This window comes from Tamandua tetradactyla, chromosome 1 (assembly GCF_023851605.1).
Source record: "Tamandua tetradactyla isolate mTamTet1 chromosome 1, mTamTet1.pri, whole genome shotgun sequence".
Classification (NCBI taxonomy): domain Eukaryota; kingdom Metazoa; phylum Chordata; class Mammalia; order Pilosa; family Myrmecophagidae; genus Tamandua; species Tamandua tetradactyla.
In genome coordinates, this window is record NC_135327.1 from 44,106,964 (window position 1) to 44,124,808 (window position 17,845).

General features: G+C 37.4%; 1 protein-coding gene across 9 annotated transcripts in view; it reads left to right on the forward strand.

The window, feature by feature from the left end:
• Positions 1-17,845, forward strand: part of KIF16B (kinesin family member 16B) — a 370,689-nt gene that overhangs the window by 42,080 nt on the left and 310,764 nt on the right. For 6 of the 9 annotated variants that reach the window (XM_077115060.1, XM_077115069.1, XM_077115078.1 and 3 more), the window contains exons 2-7: positions 3,681-3,750; positions 5,316-5,429; positions 11,384-11,518; positions 12,768-12,865; positions 13,585-13,694; positions 16,839-16,981. In XM_077115060.1, the coding sequence (XP_076971175.1) occupies positions 3,681-3,750; positions 5,316-5,429; positions 11,384-11,518; positions 12,768-12,865; positions 13,585-13,694; positions 16,839-16,981 (670 nt within the window). The remainder of the gene's footprint in view (positions 1-3,680; positions 3,751-5,315; positions 5,430-11,383; positions 11,519-12,767; positions 12,866-13,584; positions 13,695-16,838; positions 16,982-17,845) is intronic. The other 3 variants (XM_077115063.1, XM_077115075.1, XM_077115081.1) reach the window with 1 other exon arrangement.

Genomic DNA, 17,845 nt, shown 5'->3' on the forward strand with positions numbered 1-17,845 from the left:
GACATAAGGTTCTAAATCTTTCCAGGAGACAAAGCTAGGAGGTACTTTTTTTTTTTTTAATTTCAAATTTCAGGTAAAATTCATGCTGATATTTCCCATTCACATTGAGGACTACAGAGTTTTTACTTAAAATCATCAACTTTACGTTTTTTATTTCCTTTCAACTATTTCTCATATCTTACTTTCTTATAGCACCACCAATATAACTCATACTTTTCCCCTCGATGTAGAAACAAATCTTAGAATGACAAAGCCTTCACCACCAGAAATATTAATGAAAAGGGTTTAAGATTTCTTTGAAGTGCTTTTTCTCCTTAGGCTATATCCTACTACAATCTGTAGTTCATTTCTTGCATACAGTCACTTGAAGTAGTTTCTCACTATACGCAGTTAGGTGATTTGTTTCACCTTACTTTTGATTTGTAGGTTGTTTCCCAAAATAATTTTTGTGTCAAATGTTTTTGTCACTCCGAAGATGATATACAGAATATACAGAAAGTATATTCATAGAAATCTAGCTTCTATCACTGTACCCTTCATTCTATTCTCTTCCTTCTTTGTAGGTAGCCATTTGAAAAACAAATAGGTTTTACTTTTTATCTTTAAATATACTGTTTATAATATATGTAGTATATATAGTCTTCTCCATCTTTCATTCTCCACTTAATATACCCTGGTGACCATTCTGTGGTAGTATGTAGAGATCTTCTTCCTCAAATGTTTTTCAACTGTGCAATACTCCATTGTGTGGCTCTATGGTCTAGTAGAAGTTCTTTTAGAAGTGCTATTTATTTCTGTTCTTTGTTTTTCTAGAAACGACAGTTTCTGAATGGATGTGTAAAGAAAGTGAGAGGAAGGGGCAGTGCTCTGGCAAGAGCACCTGGTGTGACTGCTCCAGTTTTCTCCTTGGTATTTATCTTGGGTGCAGGGATAAAGTATTTTTTTTTTTTTTGTAGTCCGGTGGGTGACATTGCTTTTTCATGAATGGCAGTTCTCAATGGTTTTTGTAATTTATGTTCTTTTACAGTTAGAAATCCTTCCAATTTTTTTTTTTTTTAATAAACCATAGCAGAGGTTTTATTCTGATTTACTTTTACAAGTTTATCAGAGTTATTAAACAGGTAAAATATAATTATATATTTGTCCTGCCTCTTTTTTTTTTTTTAGAAATCATTCCAATCTACATGTACAATCAGTAATTCTTAATAACATCACATAGTTGCATATTCATCATTTCTTAGTACATTTGCATCGATTTAGAAAAAGAAATAAAAAGACAACAGAATAAGAATTAAAACAATAATAGAAAGAAAAAAAAACAAAAAAAACAAAAACAAAAAACCTATACCTCACATGCAGCTTCATTCAGTGTTTTAACATAATTGCATTACAATTGGGTAGTATTGTGCTGTCCATTTCTGAGTTTTTATATCCAGTCCCGTTGTACAGTCTGTATCCCTTCATCTCCAATTATCCCTTCTCTTTTTTTTTTTTTTTTAATTAACGGAAAAAAAGAAATTAACCCAACATTTAGAGATCATACCATTCTACACATGCAATCATTAATTCTTAACATCATCACATAGATGCATGATCATCATTTCTTAGTACATTTGCATTGGTTTAGAAGAACTAGCAACATAACCGAAAAAGATATAGAATGTTAATATAGAGAAAAAAATAAAAGTAATAATAGTAAAATCAAAACAAAACAAAACAAGACAAAACAAAAACCTATAGCTCAGATGCAGCTTCATTCAGTGTTTTAACATGATTACTTTACAATTAGGTATTATTGTGCTGTCCATTTTTGAGTTTTTGTATCTAGTCCTGTTGCACAGTCTGTATCCCTTCAGCTTCAATTACCCATTGTCTTACCCTGTTTCTAACTCCTGCTGAACTCTGTTACCAATGACATATTTCAAGTTTATTCTCGAATGTCCGTTCACATCAGTGGGACCATACAGTATTTGTCCTTTAGTTTTTGGCTGGATTCACTCAGCATAATATTCTCTAGGTCCATCCATGTTATTACATGGTTCATAAGTTTATCTTGTCTTAAAGCTGCATAATATTCCATCGTATGTATATACCACAGTTTGTTTAGCCACTCTTCTGTTGATGGAGATTTTGGCTGTTTCCATCTCTTTGCAATTGTAAATAATGCTGCTATAAACATTGGTGTGCAAATGTCCGTTTGTGTGTTTGCCCTTAAGTCCTTTGAGTAGATACCTAGCAATGGTATTGCTGGGTCGTATGGCAATTCTATATTCAGCTTTTTGAGGAACCGCCAAACTGCCTTCCACAGTGGTTGCACCCTTTGACATTCCCACCAACAGTGGATAAGTGTGCCTCTTTCTCCGCATCCTCTCCAGCACTTGTCATTTTCTGTTTTGTTGATAATGGCCATTCTGGTGGGTGTGAGATGATATCTCATTGTGGTTTTGATTTGCATTTCTCTAATGGCCAGGGACATTGAGCATCTCTTCATGTGCCTCTTGGCCATCCGTATTTCCTCTTCTGAGAGGTGTCTGTTCAAGTCTTTTTCCCATTTTGTAATTGGGTTGGCTGTCTTTTTGTTGTTGAGATGAACAATCTCTTTATAAATTCTGGATACTAGACCTTTATCTGATATATCATTTCCAAATATTGTCTCCCATTGTGTAGGCTGTCTTTCTACTTTCTTGATGAAGTTCTTTGATGCACAAAAGTGTTTAATTTTGAGGAGTTCCCATTTATTTATTTCCTTCTTCAGTGCTCTTGCTTTAGGTTTAAGGTCCATAAAACCGCCTCCAATTGTAAGATCCATCAATTTTTTTTTTTTTTAATCCAGCTGCTTTATTTTAAAGATGAATTGTCGTTGCCCTACACTACCCTCCAAAAACAAACAGAAACACTAAAAGCAATTAGACACAAGTATTTCCTTAATTATTACCTTGACTTTTCCTGTGGAGGTGTAGTTTCAAATCAAGAAGTTCTCAAAGTGTAAAAAATTAACTGCAGTAATTTAAATTCTTTGTTGTTCTTTCCTTAGTAGAACCAAAAGAGCCTTATAAATATTACTCCCATTTCTCAGATGTCTTCCCGTGAGCTGGACAGTTAAAGTTGTAGTTCTTTAATCTATTTCTTGCAGATGAGGAAGCCGAGACTCAGAGAAGCTTAGTACTTGTTGAAAGTTACCCAATATGAACATGGTAGAGGCAGGATTCAAACCCTGAACTGTCCAACTCCAAGGCTTGTGCTCATTCTAGTATGCTAAGCCACTTTCTCATCCTTCTGCACAAGAATCTCCTATAACACTTATTGTGAGGCTCTAGTGAGTGAGATATGTGAAAGTACTTAGTAAAAATAAACATTAGGTGATAGAGTCCTAACTTAGCTTATCAATGTTTTTTTCTTTGTGTTAAATAAACCCAGTTACTTATTGCTTCCCACAGATATACTTATTGCTTTTCATAAATAACTTCCAGGTTTTGACAACACATTATTTGTCAATCAACATTTTGGATGGTTGCATCTATTTTTATGTTTATAGCAGTAGGATTTAGGAGGAGCAGTATCAGGGATTATTTTTCAGGTGCCATTTAAAAACAAATCCCTGTATGTAAAAAGTAAATGAAACAAAGTTTTTTAAAAAGCAATCTTCTCTCCTAACAAATTTTAAATTACTTCTGTTGCAGGGAAAAGGATTTGGAAGCCAAGTTCATTATTCAAATGGAGAAAAGCAAAACTATAATCACAAACTTAAAGGCAAGTAATGACCTGGCCTTCCTCCAGTTGTGTGAGGTCCCATGTTTGTTTTACTGTTGGGATGTTTTGTGGGTAAATAAAACATGTTTACTGTTTACACACCCCTTCTTTCTCTTTTCGCTTGGCCATGGCAACGTGCTTTTACCTTGGGCCTGGTCATGAAGCTGGAGGGTTGATCCATTTCCTTCCCCATTCCTGATTTCCTTTGATCTGGATTTCAGATTCAGGCTGGGCTCTGGTTTATGAGCTCATGAGTTCAGCTCAGACCCAATCATCTTTTTCCTCTATTTTCATGGTAGTTCCTTAGCCTGGCAATTGACTGTATTCTGTGACTTCATTAAATAAGCTTTGGCCCCAGATGTGTTTCCATTTTTAATTAAAACATGATGTTTCATAAATTCGTAATAGCTAGTGTTATGATTCAAAATTCAGGGGCTCTAAGAGAAATAAAAGACACTGAATTTTCTAAGATGGCAAGTTCTTCCTTCCTCCTGAAGTTAAAAGACCCAATTTATTTGTTTTGTCAGCAAATTTAAGGACCCCAAATACTTTTCACTTAGAGGAGAAAGGAGGACATATTACGAATAATAAAGAAATCCCTGGCTTTATGGTCTCATCGCCTTTCTTGCTCCCTTGATGTTTGTCATTACCTTATAGGTTTGGCTTTCCGAGGCCTGCGGCTACTCCTGGGCCAAATACAGATCAGGCCCCAGTTCACTTCTGAGAATGGATTTCTATTAATTCATGGCTCAACAGAGTGGAGACTTTGAAATCCAATTTCAAAATAGTGTAACTTGACCACCAGTGATAGGAACTAGAGATGCTTCTGCCTTCCAATTGGGCAGGCTCTAGGTAATTCGATAAACCTCCTTTGAGGCTCTCTTGTCGAGCTGAATATGGCATTCTCCAGTGGAATGTCTTTTTCTCCACTTACCACAATCCTTTGTATCATCCTAGCTCTATCTGGCCCATACTGAGCTTTCCCTCCTTTGACCTCTTGCATCTTCTCATGTTTCTACCAGTTATTACTTGTCTATTCCCTGCTGTTTACTTTTTTCTTGTTTCATGCATCTGTACATATTCTCAGTGCTTTCGTAAAAGTTTAATCATTAAAATTTTCTATTTGTTGAAACAGAGCAAGGAGGCCCCTGGCTTGGATGAATCCACCCTTTCTTTGTACATTTTAATATCCATTTTCCTTGCTTTCTGAGTTTTACACCATTATCCTGTCTGACATTTGAGTAACCAGAACAGATGTCCAGACTTTTAATATTTTAGTATGAACTTTAAAAGAATCACATCACAGGGAGCCTTGATTGCTGGGAGAAGTTTAGTTTTTATTTATTTAAGTTATTTTTTTCTCTTTTAATTTTTTAAGGGAGGTCAGGGGGAATTAAATGGTTTTTATCTGAGGTACAAATATGAAAAATGGTGATCATTGTATATTTTTCTTGAAAGAGCTATGCTTTTTTCCCTGAATTGGCTCACTTGTCAAATGATAGTATTCTTTGCATTATTGCTACCATTCGCTTTACATTGTTTTTCTCTTAATCATTTCTCTCTAGATACCAGAAGGAGGGACTGGGGACTCGGGAAGAGAACGGACCAAGACCTTCACCTATGACTTTTCTTTTTACTCTGCTGATATAAAAAGTCCAGATTATGTTTCACAAGAAATGGTACAATATTTTAAAAATCTTTGTTGATTTTTTTCATACTGAGAAAATCATGCCTAACCTCAAACTCTTTTAATCATCTTGCTTATTTATTTTTTTCATCTTGCTTATTTTTATTTCCTGTAGGTAATAGATAAAAATTAGCCCTTGCTACTTAGTGTTTTGGTTGTTAAACAGGACTTTGTATCTTAAATCTGGGAAGAATTCAGTCCCGAAAAGTAAATTTCTTTTTTCACCTTTGTGCATGATGTTCATAACTTTTGATTATTTCAAAAATCAGACTTGCAAATTAAGCGTTTTTTTGAAGGGAATATGATGCTAAGCTATGAAAATAAGCCACTTACCTTTGAATGCTATGTGGCATGGAGTTTTAAGAGATAGATTTAAAATCTAAGTCACATTTCCCCTGCTTGGATGGACTCTCAGAAATATCCAGGATCCTTCCCTCTAAAACCTGGAAAGATGCTGGAATTTGTCCAAGAAATCTGCCCTGTAGGCTTTTATGGTCTAAACTCTTGACATGTTATAGGCAGAGAAGAACAGACACAAAGGCCCTCTCTGGAGATTAAGATGCTGATGTTGGGGTTTCCTGTGAGCTGAAGGACAAGTGTAATTCTCTGGGTTGGGAATGAGCAGAGTGGGATTATGGGAAAGTACCAGTGTCGGGAAGAATGTGGGTTCATTGCAGGCCTTCTTCCTGGTTGTTACCAACTTCTCTGTGGCTTTGCAAAATAAATCACTTCAGGTCTCTCTGATTTAACATGGAGATAAGAATCCTTAGCTTGGTGTTCATTTATGCTATCATTGAATCCTCATGGGAATGGAATGAATAAATATTGGCTCCATTTTCCTTTGTTGTAGAGGCTCGATGAGTTTAAGCAACTTGCTCAAATTCATACAACTTATATAAGTAGCAATGCTGAGATCCTGGACCGATGGAGAGGGTGTTGGGAATGCCACTGGAAAGTATTAAGAGTCTGAAAGAAAAAGTATGGTGTATTCAAAATGACAGATGAGAGGCCAGCTGTATTCAATGAATAAATGAGTCAGTGAGTGAACAACTGAAGGAAGATGACTGTGGTGTTGAGGTGACTACATTAGCCAGCATTGGTAGCTAGTAGTCTCATGAGTAATAGAATGTTATAGATATTGGAATTCAGATTTTGGCTTTACTAGGAATGGGAATGAAGTGGTGGGTGTGAGGGAATTTAAGGGGAAAAGAAATTCATTGTAGTGATCTTCAAAATGTCTTCATCAGAGGATGAATGAAGAGTTGTAAAGATCTCTGTTCTAGTTTGCTAGTGTACAGGTCTAAGGCAAGAAAATGTCCCAATTAAAACAAGTCTATAGAAATGTCCAATATAAGGCATCCAGGGTAAGATACCTTGGTTCAGGAAGGCCGATGACGTTCAGAGTTTCTCTCTCATGTGAGAAGGGCACATGGCAAACACAGTCAGAGTTTCTCTCTCATCTGGAAAGGCACATGGTGAACACGGTCAGGGTTCCTCTCTCATCTGGAAGGGCACATAGTGAACACAGAGTCATCTGCCAGCTTCTTCTCCTGGCTTCCTGTTTCATGAAGCTACCTGGGAGGCATTTTCCTTCTTCATCTCCAAAGGTTGCTGGCTGACGGACTCTGCTTCTCGTGGCTCTGTCGTTCTGCTCTGCTCTCTCTGAATCTCTTTCACTTGCCAAAATGTTTTCTCTTTTATAGGACTTCAGAAACTTCTCAAGACCCACCCAAATGGGTGGAGACATGTTGCCACTAATCCAGTTTAACAACCACTCTTGATTAAATCACATCTCCAGGGAGATGATCTGATTACAGTTTCAAACATACATTATTGAATAGGGCTTATTCTGCCTTTATGAAATGGGACCTTGATTAAAACATGGCTTTTCTAGGGGATATACATCCTTTCAAAGCAGCACAGTCTCCATTTCTAACTTACTTAATTATGGCTGGCTTTCCCCCCATTTTACCTGAATCTGAGGTCTTCTTGGGATGGAACCATGCTAAGGGAAAGCCTGGTGATAGAGAAATGTTGAGTGTTGTGTGATAGCAAGGTTTGGTACCTGCAGATGTTCACTAAAGGTTTGTTGATGGAATGAGTCTATTTACAAATGGTGGGTAATTTATGGGAACAGATGCAGTTTCCTGCATCAAGATCAGGAAAACAGTGACAAGTTTGGCTTTTATGGAATTAGAAATAAATAGCCAGAATTTTGAAATATTTTTATATTATGAAAAGTACATAGGATAGCATTAAAGTTTTAGGTGGATATATGGCATCTGTTTTCAGATCCCTTGGTGTCTTTGACTCTCTGTAAATGACCCTGAAGAGTTTCATTGAATTACAAAATGAGAAAAGCCCCGAGATAAATTAGTAAAACTACTTCCTGGTAGAACCACATGTTAATAAATAGAGTAATATCTATTTTTTGAACACTCCATTAATGAGAAGGTAATCTTTCCCATCCCTAATTTTATAACCTACTGTTACTAAAAAGGGCTTTAATTTTGAATATGGACCACAGGTTAATGATGCCACTTGCCATTTTAGGAAGTGAGCAGGCGTTTGTATCCTAGTAGAAACAGGGAAAGATGCAAAGCTTAATTAGTGTGGTGCTGTTTTTTTTTTTTTTTTTAATAATTTGAATGAAAGGCATCTTGGGAAATATAGCCTGAATATTACTGTAGTTCGAGTAAACTTTCCCTTGATGTTAAGGAAATGCTAGGTGAGGTTACCATTAATGCTTCTTTCTTCCAAATTAATTCTAGAATTGGAAAAAAAAATGAACAATTTAAAATTCACACTCATGTAAATCAAAGATCATTAAATAAGGTCAGATTTTCTTAATGGTTCTTCAAAACTCCAAAGTAAGTGAGGCTTTGATGCACCCATGTCCTTGACTCACCCCTAGAGAAGCTTAAACCTAAAATCTCCCAGTTGATTAGCTAGGTGGGAGAGTCTTTGTTTTAACAGTGCCCCCTTGTGGGCAGTTCTCAAGTGTGGTCTCGGCGATGCTGTTGGGTTACTCTGGAAATAAGCTTTAAAATCTGCTCAGAAGGTGCATGGTGGGTCAGTGGTAGAATGCTCACCTATCTTGTGGGAGACCTGGGTTCAATTCCTGGACCATGCACCCCTCCTCCCCCCCCAGAAAAAAATTCTGCTCAGAAAGGTGGCTTTGTGGAAATGAGATGAGGTGGGGAATATCAGTAGGGTTGTGATCCCATGGGAGAGAGCGGGTCATCAGTATCATTAAGCAGACTTTCCCTTTATACCTCGTGGTAGAATAAAGCTAAATAAGTCCATGTGGAAGCTGTGGATGGGGCAGCCTGTTTTCCTTGCTGAGAACCCCGGAGATGGGGCAGTGTCCCACTGGTTCTTGGTGCCTGGGTTTCTGCACCTCCAGACCTGCATTTTCTTGACATGTCCACCTGCTCCAGGCACACCCCCTCCCCACCACGAGCTGCCTTAGTCCAGAAAACTTCCCCTGGGTTAGTTTTCTGGAAAATAAAATAATAGTAAAAGGATGGGTATGGATTTTAACCATAGAGAAGAATTTCTTAAGAAAAAACCTTTGGGTTTGGTTTAAATATGGTCTTTTCCATGATTTTGTTTTTAGCTCAGACAAAACTCTGAGCAAAACGCCTTTCTTTAGTTTTTGAGAAGTTTATGGAAGGTTTTTTTTTTCTATCCAGGGAACTCTATGAAATAGCAAAAATATTTGCTTTGCCGTTTAATTAGAGAGACTTGGGGAAATATTTAGCTTTTCTCCTTATATTCCATACACGGTATTGAAAAGGAACCTCATATTGGTGATCTGGAGTGCATATCTCCTTGAGATAGCTTTTGCTTCTTAACAGAACCCTGGGAAAAGTCCTTCCAGGTCAGATTGGATCTGGATGCTGATTTAGAGGGGTGGGAAGAGGACACGTAGTGGTCCAGTCCTGTGGAGTCAGAAAGGCCTGGATTCAAATCCCAGTTCTGCCACTCACTCACCTCATCTCGCCTTCAGCTTCATTATCTGAGAAATAGGTCCAGTGACACTATTCATCTTGTAGCATTTCAGTGAGGATCAACACATGAACACATTGAAAGTGCTCAGAAATTGTAAGCTGTTATTACAATTGAGAGTTGAGTAAGTCATCAGAATTTGAGGATAAGATCAGAATACCAGTTTCTGAAGCTGAAATGGGTAAAAATGAGCTCAGAATGTGAGACTGGCCTTTTGTAAAAGTGACTCAGTTGAAATGATAGTTTGTAAATCTTTGATGAGTCTGAGGTAACCAGGTCCTAACAAGATGATAGGAAGATGGTGCCTGAGGAAAGCTGAAAAGTCCACCTGACTGTGTTTTGATCTCATCTTTGGGTGGCAGGCTGTGTTGTTAGCAGGGATGGTGTGTGTGAACCCGAGACCACCATGGCCTGTGTTTATCATCCCTGTTTGGGAGTGTGGTGTTTGGGTCAGCAGGCAGGCCTGGGTCCCTGCAATGGAGCTGATGACCTATGGGGACTCTGATGTGGGCCTCAGTGTGCAAGTTCTAACAGTAATCTGACCTGCCACATAGAATCAACTCTGTTTCCTGTGCGGTATGGCAGATATCTGTGCTCCAGGCCACTTCTAAAATTTTGCTGCACTTTGAAATCACCTGGGGATTTACAAAATGTCCTGATTCCAGAGTTCACATTCCTAGGGATTGTTTATTGGTCTGAGGTACATTAGGACATTCTAGAGCTTCCCAGGTGATTCTGATGTGCAGCAAAATTTGAGATCTGCTGCTCTAGGCTGCTTGACAGTTTTGAATTTCTGGTTTATCATGTGGGGCCTCATGAGTTGCCTACCCTGGCATCACTTACAGAGACTGACCACCCCTGCAGGGGTTGTTGAGACTGCCATCTTGGATGGTGGTGACCCTACTTAGGTACACCTCGTCTTTTTGTGGCTCTGACTAGATAGAGCTCTTGTTTGTTGCCATCTTTTTAGCTCCCATTGCCTCCCTGAAGCAGGGAGGTGTTTATGTACCCTTACTTTGCTGGTCTCAGAGAGCAGGAGAGTTTGGAAAGCTTGTGAGAGTTTGGAAAGCTCTGGTTAGTCCCCTTTTCAGGTATTTATAACTAGGATGGCCCTTACATCTTGATTTGCCTTATTTGCATCATTTGTGCTAGTGAAGTATTAATACTTCAAACCTCCCCACCCCGTGTCCTCACTCTCTAAAGTGTAATTATGGGATTGAAATTATGTGGAGCAGCTGACATGCACTCAGGCTGTTGAAGATGCTGTCCCAGGCCCCATACAGGTTATTTCCTACCCTCTCAATCATGGGCAAATATCCAAATAAGGAAAAATAGCTGTACAATGACATTGGGGAGACCAACAGTTCCAGCCTCACCCATACCCAGCCTATCACTCAGCAACATGAGAACCTCCAGAGATGCAAGATTTAGTTTGATGCATAGCTAGGCCCTTAAAATGATAGCATTAATTTAGCATGGTTTGGGCAATAATTTCTGGCTGTTGCAGCCTTCAGGTTTTGAATATTTAGTTACTGTAAGCCCTGAAAGAATGAATAAGTTTATAAATTTATATAATCCTTAAATGGTAAATCATCATGCTTTAAAATCGTCTTTGCTTCTAGACTTGATTGTCACTTTCACTGGTTTACATTTTTATATTTCAGAAACTTGATTAACTTATTAATATTTATTAACAGTTTACTTAAATTTTTTGTTAACTAAAAATAGAATGGAGTTGCCTTTTGGTTCCTTAAAAAGTTTACTTTTTAAGTAAACTGGGGTATATAGTTTGTTATGAATTCAATTTTGCAGTGATTTATTTATATGGTATAATTCTTAAAAAATAAAAATAGCATTCAAGAATATTGTCAACATTGAAGATGCTTTTATTAAACCCATGGTAATTGTATCTTTTGTGTATTCTTTGGCTTTCAGGTTTTCAAAACTCTTGGCACAGATGTCGTAAAATCAGCATTTGAAGGTTATAATGCTTGTGTCTTTGCATACGGACAAACTGGATCGGGAAAGTCATACACTATGATGGGAAATTCTGTACGTTGTTTATACTGGGTGGGAAGAAATTTTCTCATTATCTCTTTTTGAACTGACAGAATTATCTCTTTTATCTACTTGGTCTGCAGTAACTTGGTTTTCATGTTCTGATCATTCTTTAGTAATAAGATAAAACTCAGTAATAAGTTGGACTAAATTTCCTAAGAGAGATTTTAAATTAGAAATATTTTTAAGTTTATAGGCATGAATAATGGATGCCAGTCCCACTTTATTTTCTATTTTTAAAGGCCTTACAATCTTATCAAAAAAATACACTGGACTCATGAGTAATTTATTCTTCTTTTCTGCCTACACAACAGTTTGAATAAAATTACTGAACTGTGTTCTTTTTAAAATGATTCAAAACATTTTTGCCCAAAAAAAATGTAAAAATAAAAAATATAAATCTTTGGTGGAAAGGTACTGCATATATCTAGCAAATACATAAAATGTCAGAGTTATATAGAGTTAGAGTTGTATAAAGTTTACCCAGTTATATATGGAGAGGGAGCTTAGTTATATTGTGTAGGTTAACAGATATTAATGTTCTACTTGTCCCAAAATATGGGGACATAAAAACTAAATATTATTGTAGGAACATTATTTCTTTTTGTTTTCTCCAGCTTTAGATAGTATGTTTTATTTTTCTTATGCTGTATTGTATTCAGTGTACAAAGACTGTTGAAACCTGTGGCATGTTGTAGATGTGGAGGTATTACCAGAGGATTTGCGTTTAAAATTTTCCTTTCTAGGAATACAAGATGAGGGATAGTTCATTTAAAGATGGATGTACTACATATATTAACATGATCCTGTCACCTAAGTTTAAGCAACGAAATGATTACTACTTTGAAGACTTAATAGGATTTTGTTGACATTTCTTGCCTCCTGGTGTATATTTCACCTTTTTTGTTCATTTAGTCAGATCATATTTTTAATATTTAATCTATGGCTGTAGAATGTCTTGTTTGAAAGCTAGATAACAAGTCTCTTTATGCTCACAAGCCCTAATTTAACTGGTTAACAACGGATAACCTAATATGATCAAAGCCCCAGCATGTGGACATCATAAGGCCCAATACTCTCCATTCAGAGACTAAGAAGCAGACCTGGCAGGGGTAAATGGAATGTCTGGGATGCCAGGGTGCTAGGATTGGGGTTGGCATGCAGGTTCCTGGGCTCCTGGTCATGCCAGCAAATTGTATATTTAGTCATTGGTTGCTTTTATTTTAAGTGACAGCTGTGGCATTCCTGCTTGCTATTGCAGGACGATTCTGGCTTAATACCTCGGATCTGTGAAGGGCTCTTCAGTCAGATAAATGAAACTACCAGATGGGATGAAGCATCTTTTCGAACGGAAGTCAGGTAGGACCCTTGGCCTGAGCAACAGTTTGGTTGTAGCCAAGGCATTAGGAATGGTTAAAACTTTCAACTTCCTAAAGAAAAATTCTGCCTTTTTTCCTCTCCTATATTTATGGTAGTTGGAAATAGAGCTTAAAAAAATTTAAGTTTTCAGTGACTTTCTTGGGTGAAATTTGGACTAGAATTTGGGAGGCTGGTTGAAATAACCCGCCTTGGTCAGAAACTAATGTAGTATGTTTGTCTCAAATGCAGTGAGCTTTTTGTAAATGTTTACCCAGTTCATTTGCCTTATTCTTTCACCTGACTAAGGCTTGTGTCATTCTCTATATTGGTAGTATCACAGAAGTCTAATCTGTGACTTGGGTGGTTGAGGTGCTTTTTCCTTTTTGGAATGACATCTGGGAGCCAGTGTCTTCAGTGGTACAGTGATAGACGTGGCGGTATAGGTCACATGTCTGCTTTACCTGGAGTTGCATTGTGGCCTTGGACAGGTTATTTAAGTCATCTTAAAGTGCAGTTGCCTAACTTATTAAATGGGGTTAGCACCTACCTCTGGATTATTGTAGAAATAAAGTAGAGTAATCTACATAAAGTACTTAGCACAGTACTACATATACAGTTACCACTCAGAAATGTAGATTTCTCCTGTTTTTGTTGTTGTTATTAATGTTATTAATGTCGGAAAGCATCTTTCTGAATTCAATTCTATTTAAAATTTTTAGCTACTTAGAAATTTATAATGAACGTGTGAGAGATCTACTTAGGCGAAAGTCATCCAAAACCTTCAATTTAAGAGTCCGCGAACATCCAAAAGAAGGACCTTACGTTGAGGGTAAGAGTGAATATTTCAGTCTATTCATCTTGGGAATTTATGTAAAAATAATGCTTTTGAAAGAATGAAATGTAGTATAATAGTGGAATTTAAAAATTTGTTTATTTTTGGCGTTTTAATAGAGTAACAAATTGATATGAGCTGTAACTGTACAATATTTGTTCAGTAAATTCATACTTTACTGGGTGTTTATTGATTTCCTGGGGGATTGCCAGTAGATTTCCCCTGGGTTTTAGAACTCTTTGGAAAATTGTTTTCCAATGTTCTCAGCCAAGATAAGCAAACCTGTCTCTGGTCTTTTTTGTGTTGTTTTGATTTTCATAAGTTTGTTAATGTTGACTGAATTTTATACTGCATTCTAGCAGTATATTTTTATGGACTGTAATGGTGATATATGATAAGATATTCTAAGACCTTTTGCCTGCTAGAAGGAGTATTTGCAGTTTCCTGTGCTGGGGTTCTTTACATTTGTATTGTGATATGCCTCATACAGTTGTAAGGAATGCCACAGGTAATGATGGTTCAAGGGCTGACTCTTGCTAATTATTTTCTTTGAAAAGTAGCCTGGATTTAAGGCCATCCCTGTAGTGAAACTAATTTTCACTTGCCCTGCATTCTAGAACCCTGCTTGATATGTGAGGAAAGGGGGCTGACTAATGGTTGGTCTGCAGGAACTGCACACCCAGATGTGCTTCCATGTGGCTGTTGTCCTTCGTGTGTGTCTTGTTGGCGGCTAGGCTGGGAACTGGTCATGGTCTCTGGTTGCCTTTTTTACCTGCTGATATCAGGTGCACCACTCTGTATTTTATTAAATTCTCAACTGAACTTTTATGCTTTATGCTCAAAGCAAGGTCTGCAACTATGTAGTTATTTTGCAGAGTGTGAAATAGAGCTATTACTGTTAATAGTTTTTAGCTTAACATGTGGCTTTATGGTTTCCTTTTAATTATCTTATCAGGTAGCACATCATAAAGCTGGTATATGAACAGACACAATAATCAAACGGTAAAAATTCAGATATCTGACCCAGATACTTATAGAGATTGAGTTTCTGATAAATGTGCTATTCAAGCAGTGGGGGAAATATGGATATTTAAGATGTCTGGGAGAAGAAAAATAAGTTGGTACCATATTTCAGTTTTTATGGCAGGATAAGTGGCAAATAGATCAAATATTTAAATATAAGAATGAAATAAAAATGATAAAGCCTGGGTTAATTTTTTTTTTCAGAAACTGGGAGAAGGGAAGGCTTTTAAAAATTTGATTTAAAACTCAGAAACCATAAAAAACAAAAACAAAAACAACTCAGAAACCATAAAACCAAAGATACTAAATTTGAAATAATAAAAAATGATACTTTCTGCTTGGCATAAAAACTGTAAGTGAACTAAAAAGCCAAATGACAAAATGGGGAAAATATCTTCAATTCAAATTTCAAACAAAGGAGTGATTTCTTTAATAAATAAAAAGCTCCTGTATGTCAATAAGGACAGGTTCAATAACCCAGTGGAGAAATGAACAAAGGATATGAATAGGTTTCTCACAAAAATGGAAATACGGATGATTTTTAAATGATGGAAAGGGTGCTCAGCCTCACTTATTATAAGGACAAAGCATAATAAAAATGGATTGAGATTACTTTTGTCACCCTTTCCTAGCAGCTATAAATAAACCTGAAAAGGCAGCAATGGGTCTGGTCTTGGGAAACAGGCACTCTAATACATTGCTACTTCTGAGTTTAAATTGTCTCCTGTGGAGGGCAGTTTTGCAATATCAAAATTACCAATGGTCTTTGAACCAGCAATTCTACCTCTAAGGATTTATTTTGTAAATATATTCACACATAATCAAGAACTCTGTATAAGATTATTTGCAGCAGCATTATTTGTGATTGGAAAGAAAAATGTAAACAAACTCTAAAGTCTCTTTAGGAGACAGTTTGCACTGGTTAAATTGGTTATGGTCCATGTATACAATTGAATGCTGTACAGTTATAAAAATGAATGAGTTACCTTAAGAACTGATACAGTGTGTTCTCCAATATTTATTATTACTTGGGAAAAGCAGGGTGCAAAACAGTGTTCATAGTGTGTTACCATTTGGATGAAAGGGGGAAATGATAGTTTTTTATATATGTAAATTGACTGTTTATGTGTGGATTATATTTCTGGGAGGATGTCAAGAAACTGGATTGACTGATGGAGGGAGAGCTTTCACACAGTACACCTTTTTAGCCTTTGACTTTGGAACCACATACATGTTCAAAACATATACCTTTAAAGAGGATTTAAAACATGCTTTTAGATTTTATTAGTTTGTACCATAAACTGGGTGACTTAAAGCAACAGAAATTTATTCTCTCATAGTTCTGGAGGCTAACAAGTCTGAAATCAAGGTGTCCTCTAGGCCGTGCTCCCTGTGGAAGCTCTAGGGAAGAATCTTTCCTTGCCTCCTCCCGTTTCTGGTGGTTGCTGGCAGTCCTTGGCACTCCTTTACTTGTTGGCCACATGGCTCCAATTTCTGCTTCTGGCTTCACTTGCTTTCTTCTGTGTGTTTCCTCTGTATCTTCAAATCTCTCTCCTCATAAGGACATTGGTTCGGATTTAGATTCCACCCTAATCCAGTATGACCTCGTCTTAACTTGATTACGTCTGCAGGGACCCTGTTTCCAAATAAGTACCAGGGGTTAGTACTTCGACATTTTTTGCTGGGGGTGGGGCACAATTCAACCCGTAACATAGGTTTTCCATGGATATCATGACCATTGGGGTTTTGAAGAGATAGTACCTTTACATTTCTCTTCTCCCTGCTCTAGCTGATACTAATGAAGTTGTTGATAACTACAAACGTTTATCCTAACTACCCTGTGTGGGGAAACACATTATCAGATGAGGTAACTGAGCTACAGTGAGGCTGAACACTTGCCTGTGACTATATAAGCCCACAGCTGGTAAGTAGCTGAGCTGGGATTTGAGACCAGGCAGCCCAGCTCCCAAATCTGCGTGATAAACCCCATGCTGCTGTAGAAACAAGATCTCTAAATGGGTCAGTATATTTGTAGAGTTACGTATTATTTCAGGGAGGTAAATTTCTTATTCCATTTGCTGTGTTTTAGAGTTTTCTCCCCCCCTTCTTTTTTCTCAGATTTATCTAAACATTTAGTACAGAATTATGGTGATGTAGAAGAGCTTATGGATGCAGGAAATATCAACCGTACCACAGCGGCGACAGGCATGAACGACGTCAGTAGCAGGTCTCACGCCATCTTCACCATCAAGTTCACCCAGGTGAGGGCAGCTGTGGGGCTAGCAGGTGCCGTCCCCCATGTCTTTACTTTCTCATTAGCTCCAGCTGAGGACTGATGGTTGTTGAATGAGGAGCAGCAGCAGTCTAAGGTGACTGGCTGTCATTTTCTTGTTAATTAGAGTTGAACATGTGCTGTGTGCTGACTTTCTCTGGTTACAGTCACAGTTCTTTGAAATGTCCTGATGCGTACCCTTAAGGAATATTTAGCAGGCTCCCACCCTGTTCTAGACATAAAAAGAAAAAAAAAACAACACAACAAACTTGCACTGTGTTTAATTAAGCAAAAATTTTCATCGTGGCAAACTCTGTGGGAGCTAATGGATTGCGAGTCAGACCAGCTGGAGGCCAAGGTGAGTGAGCCACATGGTGCATTATCGCTCTGTGGCACTTGCTCAGCTTATGCTGATTATGGTTATTAGAATGACATGAAAGGAAAATGGACGTTTCTAAGTGCTAGCATAAGAGTTCATTACGATCTGGAGTGTATGTGTAGAAATTATGGAGGGTAACTATTATTTTAATACCTAGGCCAGTAGATCAGATAAACACAAAAATGTAGGGTCTTCTTAGGGCTGAAGCATTTGCTAGGAGCTTGGGGATGTCCTTACATGCGTTGAAGATAGGACGCATTGGATGCATGTTACATCCTGGCAGAAAGACAGAATTTTATTAATGAAGGGGATGAGAGAGCAAAGAAAATGAAAAATTCTCTAGGTGTCAGACAACTCCCATTAAATTCTTCATGATTCCATTCTTTTATCTCTACTTTTGTGGTTTTACTGGTTTTTCTCTTGTTGTCTGATGAGGAGATGTCTGTCTTCAGTTTCTAAGAGGTTTGCATTTCT